We start from the raw sequence: 12,302 nt of genomic DNA, 5'->3' as shown, positions 1-12,302 counted from the left end.
CAGGAGGGGGAGAGATACCTGGATGCTGTGTTCCAGGAGGCAGTCACATCTGGTAGATTAACTAATGTTAATTCGATTGGTGGGCAGGGACAGCAGTGTGTGACTGTGAGTGAGGCAGGTAGAGGGACCCTGCAGATAGGACCACAGGAGTCACAGCCCTTGACATTGTCCCACAGGTATGAGGCACTTGCTCCCTGCATGGATGAGGAACAGGGCTGCAGGAAGGATGAGTCAACTGACCATGGCACCATGGTCCAGGAGGCCATTCAGTGCTGGGCAAGCTAATGGGGCTAAAGGTAGACAAGTCTCCTGGCCCTGATGAAATACATCCCAGGGTACTAAAAGAGGTGATGGGGGAAATAGCAAATGCACTAGTAATTATTTACCAAAATTCACTGGACTCTGGGGTGGTTCCCGCAGATTGGAAAACAGCCAATGTGACGCCACTGTTTAAAAAAGGAAGCAGACAAAAAGCAGGTAACTATAGGCCAGTCAGCTTAACTTCGGTAGTGGGGAAAATGCTTGAATCTATCATTAAGGAAGAAGTAGCAAGACATCTGGATATAAATTGTCCCATTGGGAACACCCAGCATGGGTTCATGAAGGGTAGGTCATGTTTAACTAATTTGGTGGAATTCTTTGAGGACATTACTTGCATGTTGGACAATGGGGAACCTGTGGATGTGGTGTATCTGGATTTCCAGAAGGCATTTGACAAGGTGCCACACCAAAGGCTGCTACATAAGATAAAGTTGCACGGTATTACAGGTAATGTATTGGTATGGAGAGAGGATTGGGTGACCAGTAGAAAGCAAAGAGTAGGGGTAAATGGGTGTTTTTCTGGTTGGTGGTCAGTGGCTAGTGGTGTGCCTCCGGGATCAGTGTTGGGACCTAAATTGTTTACAATTTACATAGATGATTTGGAGTTGGGGACTAAGTGTGGTGTGTCAAAATTTGCAGATGACACTAAGATGAGTGGTAGAGCAAAATGTGCAGAAGACACTGAAAGTCTGCAGAGGAATATAGATAGTCTAAGTGAGTGGGCAAAGGTCTGGCAGATGGAGTACAATGTTGATAAGTGAGGTCATCCATTTTGGTAGGAATAACAGCAAAATGGACTATGTTTTAAATGGTAAAAAATTGCAGCATGCTGCTGTGCAGAGGGACTTGGGTGTCCTTGTGCATGAATCGCTAAAAGTAGGATTGCAGGTGCAGCGGGTAATTAAAAAGGCAAATAGAATTTTGTCTGTCATTGCGAGAGGGATAGAGTTTAAAAACAGGGAGTCTATGCTGCAGCTGTATAGGGTTCTGGTGAGGCCACACCTGGAGTACTGTGTGCAGTTTTGGTCTCCTTACTTGAGAAGAGATATACTAGCACTGGAGGAGGTGCAGAGGAGATTCACTCGGTTGATTCCAGAGTTGAGAGGGTTGGATTATGAGGAGAGACTGAGTAGGCTGGGATTATACTCATTGGAATTCAGAAGAATGAGGGGAGATCTTATAGAAAAATATAAGATTATGAAGGGGATAAGGTGGAGGCAGGGAGGTCGTTTCAAACTAGCAGGTGAAACTAAGGCTAGGAGGCATCGCTTCAAAATAAAGGGAAGCAGATGTAGGACTGAGGTCAGGAGGAACTTCTTCACCCAAAGGGTTGTGAATCTGTGGAATTCCCTGCCCAGTGAAGCGGTTGAAGCTGCCTCGCTGAATGTGTTTAAGACAAAGCTAAATAAATTTTTGAACAGTAAAGGAATTAAGGGATATGATGTGAGGGTGGGTAAGTGGAGTTAAGCCTCAAAAAGATCAGCCATGATCTTATTAAATGGCGGGGCAGGCTCAAGGGGCTGGATGGCCTACTCCTGCTCCTAGTTCTTATGTTCTTATATCTACGTTGTTGCTTTTGCAGAGGTGTTAACTTGTTAATATAACACAGCAAGTAATTTAAATAGTTGGATGTTATTATGCTGCGGCATGTTCTCTAGATTTTGAAGAAAAACAAACATTTTGCGCTCAAAAAATTGAACAGCTTTTGTCATTGTTTGAATGCTGCTGAGATATTGCATGTGAAATTTCCACAATTTAGCTTGATTATAGAAATTATACAACAAGGGATTAGTAAGAATTAAGTACTTAATGTTCGTGCTATTTGCAATTTTTAAAAAAGCCTAGAATTTCTTTCTTCTTGTACCATTGTAATCATCAGGTCCTGATTTAAAGTATACGACTCCTAGGAATGTAGGATGTCAGTGACATCAACTATCATTTCTGTAATGCACTAATCTCTTGTACCTTTGTACTTCACTCCTATTTGCCTCATTGCACTATTTACATAGATAATTATCATGGTCCTGCATCTTTATAAAAATCAATGGCATTGTTGAGTTTGCTAGCTAAAACCATTGAAAATTTGAGCATATAAATTGGGAGCAGGAGTAAGTTATTTGGCCCTTAAAACAGACCCACCATTCAATAAGATCATGGTTGTTCTGATTGAGACCTCAATTCTACACTCCTATTTTCCCCCTGACAATCTTTTTGACCCATTTGAGTGGCATCATACCCAGACCCACCCCTGCATTTCCCACCCTAGACAATATGGGCAATTTAGCATGGCCAATCCACCTAACCTGCGCATCTTTGGACTGTGGGAGGAAACCAGAGCACCCAGAGGAAACCCACACAGAATGGGCAGATAGTTGCCCAAAGCTGGAATTGAACCCAGGTCCCCGGTGCTGTGAGGTAATGGTGCTAACTGTTGAGCCACCATGCCACCCTGACTAGAAGTGACAAGTTTAGAGATGGGAAGGACACTTAATTAGGTGGAATGTGATGCATCATACCCTGCCACTTTCTCGTCTTCATCGGGATTAAGTTTGGGGCAGGAAGTTTGACTTCCTGCTTTACCACTTCTGAGGCCCTTTAGTGACTAATGAAGTACTATTTAAGGGCCTCAGAGTACTCCCCCTAAAAGCATGCCTATCGTCACATGGCATGCGAGGCAGGTTAACCTCTCTGGGCATCTCATCAACTGCAGCGAGGGGGGTCCCTCAACCAAAAACAATTAGTGCTTGATTGAAAGACTGGATATATGAGGAGTGTTTGCCCACTGAGAGCCATCAGCCATGGTCGTGGGGAGCTACGGGGAACAGATTGACCATTATGGTGGCCAGCGAGGGAGCAAGGTTATCAAGTAGGCATAAAATGAGGGATCAGGACTGAAGAGAAAAAGAAGTAAGAGCTGAGTGTGGCTCTGGTTGACAAGGAGGAGGGTGAAGGCTTCTCTGAGAAACTGGGGGTTCACTTCTAGTCCTCCTTGCCACAAAGTGTCCTGAAAAGGATACTTACTTTGAGGACTGAAGCTGCCCACTCCCTTTTTCTGCTGAATTACTTCAACTTTTAGACACCACCACAGTAGCTTGAATTTTAAATTGAACCTCGGTTTATGCTGTGAAAGCCAAATGTGTTCATCAAATATTCTATAAAAAAAAACAAAAGAACTGCAGAAGCTGTGAATCAGGAACAAAAACAGAAATTGCTGGAAAAGCTGAGCAGGTCCGGCAGTATCTGTGAAGAAAAAAATCAGAGTTAATGTTTCGGGTCTGGTGACCTTTCCTCAGAATATCAAATATTCTACGTCTTCATAAAATGGCAAATTTTTATGGTGTAGAATGCAACATTACTACATTTAAAAGGCATCTGAATGGGTACATGAATAGGAAGGGTTTAGAGGTATATGGGCCAAATGCTGGAAAATGGGACTAGATTAATTTAGGATATCTGGATGGCATGGGCAAGTTGAACTGAAGGGTCTGTTTCTGTGCTGTACATCTGTATGACTGTATGACACTGCCTGAGTAAATAGTCAAAGCAAGTTCAGATTGAAAATTACAAAGTGCTCTTGCAGCACTGTCAGATAGAGCAGCGACCTGGGAACAGCTTTTTAAAAGAGATGACACATGCACAATAAACCATTTGGCATTAGTCTCTGGTGTATGGTTTTATAATTCTGTAATGGAAAATAGTTTTTTGGATAGGATATCACAAGCTGCTGTGTTCATGGCACTGTAACCCAGCAACAGCTGCTGGGCAGTAGGATGCAAGGAATTTTAACTGCCATCATCTTTAATACTAATGCTTAAAAATGTATGTTCCTCTTTTTTTGTCAGTGAGAGGAGAATCCAATGACTCAAATAGACATGACTATATCTTTTAAAATGATAAAAATAGTTATCAAAGGGTTTAATGATTAAATTAGTCCTTTGGTTTGGAGGCCAGCGGCATGAACTCAGTGGCTTCCTGATAATTTCAAAAGAAGATCTTCGATTTACTTTAAATAATTGTTCTTTTTGTTAATAGCTACAGTAAATCTCATTTGTCCAGATCTTATTTGTTGTATTTTTCTCTTTTAGGTTTCAGAGTTCACTACTGGAGCTGTTGAACTTGAATAATATCATTAAGCTAAGTGCCAGTGATATGCAGCTTATAAGTCAAAGTTTTGGAAATTTTAGTGATGCAAATTTTTTTGAGACTGCCCAAGGAATACAGATTGTAGCAAAAGTCATTTTAGAGAATGTACCTCTGTGGATGAACAAGTATGCCAGCGCAACAAATGGAACATCTTCGATAATTCCTGCATTACTTCAACTTACTCAAACAAGTAGTGTCACTTCATTAATTTACAAACTAAAGTTTTTCATGAATCAGTGGTCAAAAGGACAGTCACCACAGTTTAGGGAAGTACTGAATGTTTTGCTTAGCGTGTTACAAAAGGAATTACCAAATCTGCTGATCATCAACCCCTTTAAAAGTACAGTTGACAGATTTAATGCCATGTGGTCCAGTCTGCAACAGCTTTTTAATCCTCAAACTTCTGAAAATCTAACACACAGTCTAAATTCCTTCTGGAATTTGACATCTACAATATGGATAAGATCAACCCAAGGCAACATGGATTATGTTGACACGGCTAAAATATTTCTGTATTATTTGAATAATCTTGGTTTACTGTCTCAAGAACAACTTTCTTCAGTGGAGGATGCCCTCAATGGCTTAAAAAATGCTTCAGTAATTGATTCTTCTGCTCAATCTTTTTCTCAGCTGAAAGATATGGAGCTGCCATTGTTCAAGCTGTTGCAAATGATTAATACAGAAAATAAAACAGAGCTTTTGGAGACAGCTTTTAATATACTTCATGCAGTCTCACAATTATCAAATGTGACTGAGCTCTCATCATTGGTAACTGCTGTCAATAATATTTCTGAAGACATTTCCAGTTTTTTTGAACAATATAGCTCCAATGACATTAGTGAGGCCTTTAATGCAATTTCAAATATTGTGTCTGTTTTCCACAATATGTCAAAGGATGACTTTGCTGAAAATTTATTGAATCTATATCTCTACATGCAATCACAGATACAAGCACAGGGAAGAGTCACAGGATCAGAACTGCAACAGATAAATGAGACAATTGTAAGACTCGCAGAAGCTTTCCATAATAATACAAACAATATTAGTTGTTTGTTGTTGCAGGCATTGCAGTCTTCATCCATCCCTATTTCTGATATTTGGTTGAGTAAATATTGTTCCATACATAACACTGGAAGAAAAATCCGTTCAGTAGAGGCTGCTTCTAATTCACAATCCAGTCAGAATCCATACAGAGCCTTGGTGGAACAAATTATCTACAGTCTAATGGATAAAAATCAAGAAATATCATCCTCATTGTCGTGCACAGCAGATTTGTTTCTGTCATGGACTGAAATTATAAAAGAGATAGCAGTACAGTTGAACTTGGATATTCAAGTAGCTAACTTCTTTCATAGTGGCTTGAAAGAAGTGTCGCAAGAACTGAATAAAACATCAGTATGTACTAGACATTTGATCATGGATAACAGGACAGCTGCATTGAAAGTCTTACTGAAGAACATTACAGTAGCAAATGGCTTTAATCTTCAGAATTTGTACCAATTAAGCACTGATCGCTTCATCATCTTACATCATGTAGTGAATACATTTCTTATTCCAATTGATAACAAAATGCTTCAACAACTCATCACGATTGTGGACAACGTGTTTAGTTTATTTCAGGATTCCAACCTTGATAACTTGAATAACTTCTCTAAAATCATAGATGCCCTTCGCCCTATGTGGTCATTGTATGACCCTCAACATGAAAAACTCTATTCAATCCTGCGAACATTTGCATACTTAAACTCCAATGCTGATCTGGAAAGTATTAAAGTGGTCTTCAGGGAGATTCTTTTATTCTATAATAACAGCTTTAACATGGCCAATCTTGATCATTCTGTGCAATATATGAAAGAATTCTTGGATTTAGTGGCAACGACTGAGAATAATGGAGGCCAGTTTCCATACAAAACATTGGTGGTATTAATTAAACAACTAATCCATTCTGAAAATCCACATACAGGGGAAAAGGAATGGGGAAAATTGCTACAGTGGCTATATGTGCTGACGCATACCAATTTTTCTGATCCATCACTCTCATTTCTGACACACGTAAGCAACATTCCAATCTTTGGAATGAACATATCTGAAATAGACAAAGTTATGAGAAAAACTGAGGAAGCAATTTTCAAAGTTCGAAACCTGACAGAACAGTTCCATGGCATAAATGCATCTATTGCTTATTACTATGAAGTTATTGAATTGTTGGAAATGATTTGTCCTGATTCTGGTTCTTACAAAATCAAAAGCATTCAAACTCTGAAGATGTCCATTCAATTGGCTTACAATATTTTTAATGATGAAAACATGTCATATGACTTAATGGAACAGTTAATGAAGCACTTGGAAAACATGGCCAATGACAATGCAACTGCAAAAGAGCTGTTTGGCCATTTCAGTAAACTGGTCAGTGGAAATGTTAACATAAGCCAGTGGTATTCTGTAGATTCGGCCAAACTCCTTTCTCGACAAATTCAAGCACTAACTGTCATTTTAACTTCAAATCAGAACATTCAGCAATTTTCGCTACTTCTTCACAAATTACTGCTTCAAATGAATCAAAGTGCTTTTATAAATTTGAGGCCAGAGAAAATTTCAAATGTGTTGTTTGGCACCTTGGATATAATTCTTCATTTCAATAAGAGAACAGCTTACAATTTGTCTGTGACTGAGGCCATGAGTACTTTACTTAGCAAAGCTACAGGTTTTAGTTGCCTGAGTTCAAATAAATGTTCAGAACAGGACATGAACATTCAGAACATCAGGTTGAGACAACTGTTTTCTCAAATTGTACAGTTTGCAGAAGAATTAGATGAATTTCATAAATCAAAATGTAAGCCTCATCTAATAATGATAGAGTCAAGTGAATCATTTCATTTGCTAATTGAATATATTAACAACATAACATTCAACAACAACTCAATTGTAGAAGAACAACTGAATGCATTTATAAATGGTTTGGAGGGACTTCCACTGTCAGAGATTGAATGTGCGATAGATGTTATGAACTTTTCCAGTGCTTTTCTGAAGACATTACAGCAAATTGGGAACAGTGGTGGAACCAGTGGCATTGAACAATTCTTAGAGTTTGCACAATCAGCCTCTCGTCTTTTTCACATTGTGTCGGAAACAATAAAAGTTCGCAATGACACAAAAGCAGCTGTGCACGCTCTAATTTTATTGAAGAATGAAAGTTCAAATTTAGCAACAGTGTTGAAAAGTCCCAATTACACTTCTGTCGTGAAAGTGCTCAAAATGATTGATGATCTAACTGAGCATTTCAAACTGGAGACAAATCCAGGTGGTTACTTTCAGCAGTTGCTATTGTACTTAGACGCATTTTCTAAGGCGCTTGAGCTGATTGAGATACCTCAGGAAACAACAGAAGAGCTTAAAGGTTTTGGTGAAGTACTACGATTCTTTCTTCCATTTCTAAACAGAAGCCACACCCAAGACTTGGAAACTGACTCTGTACTCAACATTACATTCTTTGTTTTGCAACATGTAAACTCAATAACTGCAATTCACAATGAACTGCAATTGTTGAAAACAGATCTTCAGAACTTGCTTAATGCCACAGTCCACAGTGGCTCAAGTAACAAACAAGCTGTGTACAGCCTAAATGAACTCATAGCCTTTGTTGGAAATGTCACATTAACTTATAACTCAAGACATGATAATGGCACTTTGCAGGATCCACTTCAGCTTGATGCAATAATTGAAACTGCACAACTTTTAAGAGAATATGTGAAATTTTTGAATAAGGTATCATTACCATCTATGTCTGCCAGTGATGGTGCTGAAATGTTCATCCAATTACTTCGTAACAGCCTAATGAGAATCAAGTCCGTTGAACCAACTGAGTTGTTTGTTGTCCCTTGGACTTCTCTTTTCAATGATAAACTTATACACAGGATGTTTTCCATACTACTGGGTGATCTTGTTCAGCATTTCACAAATTTTCATCAAGGTCAAATCAACTTGACAGAAAATATGGCCTATATAATTTACAATCTTACAACCAGCCTGACATCAATCAAAGATGTATATTCCATAAATGCCCACTTGGAGCAAATGAACAGTGACCTTGCAAGGTTCTTTAAAGAACTGAATGGCAGTGGGGATTCACATGCCATGTTAACTATTTTGACAAAAGTGACTAAGGTTTTAAAACATGTGCCAGATTTTCAAAACATGACTGAGATTCTACGCTCCTTCAAGGTAATTTTATCGGAGGTTGGAAATGAACATTTTCCACAAACTCTAATTCAAGATGGAATTACCCTAGTAAAGAGTCTTTCCACCATGAATGTGAGTCAAGCATTGAATGCACTTTACTTGTTTGGACTAGCTCATCAGACAATGGGATTAGAGTTCAGTCAAGGAAATCAGACTGGAAACTACACTCAACTTAATGAGAAGATTATTAGACTGTTGCAGGCGATTTCTAACATTGCTAATTCCTCACAGTTATCACAGTGTTTGCCCATAGCTGTTTGCAAGCTGCTATCAGAAGAAACAGCCGATGATGATGATGGTCTCTTTTTAAAAGCTTGTGACTTCAAGGCAAATCAAAGTCTTAGTACTGTTTTTAATCTGGCAGTTGATATTAAGCAGCTCTTTGCAGGAGTTGTCCAAGGGGCTGCAAAAGTGGAATGCTCAGGAAGTACAGTTTTCAAAAAAATCATCCAGCAAACAGGGTGTGCAATTCAACAATATGAAGAATGGAATGCATTTTTGCTCCAGATATCCCGGCTATGTGGTTTGAAGTCTCCAGTGCTAACAAAACTGCAAGAAATTTGGAATAACGTTTCATATGTCATAGCTTCCACCAAAGAGGACAACCGAAATTGTCCTATTGTCCCAATAAGAGAAAAATCTGAGAAGCTGATTGGCCTGTTTCGGAATATGACTTTAACAAGCACTATTTCTGCTGAACAAACCATTAATTTCCTCTCTGATGTAAGTGACACAATACTTTTGCTGAGTGGCAACAATTCAGAAACTGCACACAGCACTCTGAAAATTTTCGCTAATTATTTAAGAAATGCAACCAAAAACGTATTGTCACCTTCAGATTCAAAGAACCATATCTCCACACTGATCTCTGCTGTGCAGTTATTACTTTCAACAACAGGTCATAAGAATGAATCCCTGTATTCAGTGTTAGATGATTTAATGGGTGTACTTAATAATAATGCCATTAATGTTTTGTCAACAGATATTGATAAAATATTAAATGACATAACAAAGAATCCTAAAATTGAAGATCTACTGCCAGCTGTAAAGAATGTGATTAGTTTGTTGAGAAATATAACAACAGGTGGTTTCACTGAGCTTAACGCATTGCAATTTTACAAAATATCAAATGATTTGGAGAAAGTTCTGGAAATAATGCCATATATATCCAACTTCACAGATGAAAACTATTACAAAATACTGAATGTTATTGGTCATTTGCTAAAAAACCAAAATCTTCCAGAAATAGTTAATACAACACTCAACCAAATTGTAAAATCTGCCGGTATAATGAGCAATGTTTCACAGCTGCTAATGGAACAAATGGACTCAGCAGCATCTGTTCTGGAGGTTTATCAAAAGTTGTTCCCCCACATCACAGCCATAATTTCGAATGAACACCTCTACCAAAGCTCTAAGGCATTACAACTTTTAAATGATTTGATAGTTGAAGTTTACTCACATTGGGATCGTTCACCTGAATTCAATCAAACATTGGTAAACAAGGCCATCCAGGTCTTAAATGAGTTACTACCAGAAAACAAACAGGCAACTATAAATTTTGTGCATATCATCAATAATGCGTTCTTGGAGTTCCAAGAGATTGACACTAATGGAAATCTTAACTCAACTGAAATCTTAAATGTGACACTGAACTTGATGAACATGCTTGAAGAGTTGTTTGAGGTAATGCCAGTATTCGGTCCTACTTGGAAGATTGTAGCTGATATTCCTAAATTTACTAAACTGCTTCTGGAGTTCAAGGAAACAGGCAATTACACAAGGTAAATGAAATTATATCTGTTCAGTTTCATTTTGTAAAGTACAATTAAAGTTCTTATTTTAGTGTTTTTTGGTATGATTTTCATTGATTAATTCAACAGTGGAGGGGGATAGTAAAGCTTATGTTGAAGTTCCATGTTTTGCTAACTGAAAATTAGCACTTCCATAACACACAATTTGGGAGTTGAAATTGATGATATGTTTCTTATAATTTTTATGCAATACATATTTATAGTCATATTTTTATTAATTTCACCTCAGCTGTTGACTTAGAAAACAGATCCAAGTGTTAGAAGTCAATCATCTAATTATAAAAGACAAATCTTGTCTTCCTAATGTTATTAACCGTGAATTCCTCAGTGCTCTGTTACATTCACTGACCATTTTAGGAACCTTTGCATGAACTCAGTTCAATAAATCTTCCTTTTTGTTATTTCTGTTTCACTAAAGTGTCGGTTGTCTGAACAATTATCCATTATGATAAAATCCATCTGCAGGGCTGTAGACTGTGTTGTTACTAAGGGCAAAACATAGACCTGTATTGATTGTTTGACCAAGTCCGTTAAATTTGACTGCAAAGCATCCAAATATTTGGTGTTCGTGATTAGATTAAAATGACATTTGCAATGTGCACACACACTTTTTTGATCAAGGTGCATTAAATATCACATTGGGTTGCAGCGCTGTGAGTGTGTGCCAGCAGCATGCAGAGTAGGCAGATCATGCCACTCGTCAGTGTGTAACACTGATGCATCTCTAATATTGCCACCTGAATGGTTCATCTAACACCCCTCTTAACATATTATGTTGAACATACTAATGCTCACTCCACTTGCTCCCATTCCTGGATGCTATCACAATGAAGTAAAATCTACACTGAAATCAAGTCTAGAATCTAGCACCTCTTACAAGTAGATCTGTAGCCTCAGAGCAGGGAGAAGCTGGCATTACCAATTGCTGTAAAAGTGGCCATCACCGTGAACTTTGCATCGGGCTTCTTACAGCTAGGGCCAGGGAAATGTGAGATTTTGGAGCTGTTACGAGCTGTTATAGAAGAGAGACTGCTTTTACTCTGTATTCGAAAAGACCTGGAAATGTTGTATTTTCCCTTTTCTGGGAGAAGCAGGCAAGTCAGCATGCAGCATCAGCTGAGTAGCAGTCTTCCATGTGCAGAATGCCACTGTCTGGGCATATATGACTTTGTGGTGCTGCATGTAAATTCAGAGATCTATACAATCACAATGACCCCCAACCTGCCAATGTCCAGCAGGCATTTAACCAAACCTAATGTGCAGGTCTGGTACCCTGGCAGTGGTAATAATGTCCTTATTTTGTGTCAGTCCACAGTAATATCACTTTTCAACCCACTAGAAGAAACCCAGTGATATTTACTTATATCATTATTAGAAATTATTTTTAAACTATCAAAGGTAACCATCACTCTTTCTTTTCTTAGAGTTTCACCTGCACAACATACAAAGCAAAGGCAATACATTAATTATCATTTGCATTTTTGTTCAGAATATATAAAGATATCAGTAAAATACCAATTAAGAAATGACCTGTGCAATAATCTAGAAAGAGCCATTTATGTCAGGAGGGTGACTGACTTAAATGAGTAACGTTTTTACAAGTCAATCAATCTAGACCAATTGGGGGTTCTGCTCAGTAGCTTTGCAAGTGATAGTAGGAACTGCAGATGCTGAGAATCTGAGATAACAAGGTGTAGAGCTGGATGAACACAGCAGGCCAAGCAGCATCAGAGGAGCAGGAAAGCTGACGTTTCGGGCCTAGACCCTTCTTCAGAAATGGGGGAG

At 38.5% G+C, this 12,302-nt stretch overlaps 1 protein-coding gene across 1 annotated transcript in view; it reads left to right on the top strand.

The window, feature by feature from the left end:
* LOC109912449 (ATP-binding cassette sub-family A member 13-like) overlaps positions 1-12,302 on the top strand; it is a 268,159-nt gene that overhangs the window by 93,229 nt on the left and 162,628 nt on the right. Inside the window, exon 17 of the mRNA XM_048608185.1 lies at positions 4,407-10,487. Coding sequence (XP_048464142.1) covers positions 4,407-10,487 — 6,081 coding nt within the window. The remainder of the gene's footprint in view (positions 1-4,406; positions 10,488-12,302) is intronic.

This window comes from Rhincodon typus, chromosome 2, assembly GCF_021869965.1.
Source record: "Rhincodon typus isolate 14 chromosome 2, sRhiTyp1.1, whole genome shotgun sequence".
Lineage (NCBI taxonomy): Eukaryota > Metazoa > Chordata > Chondrichthyes > Orectolobiformes > Rhincodontidae > Rhincodon > Rhincodon typus.
The sequence above is the reverse complement of the archived record's forward strand: the minus strand, read 5'-3'. Positions and strand labels throughout refer to the sequence as shown.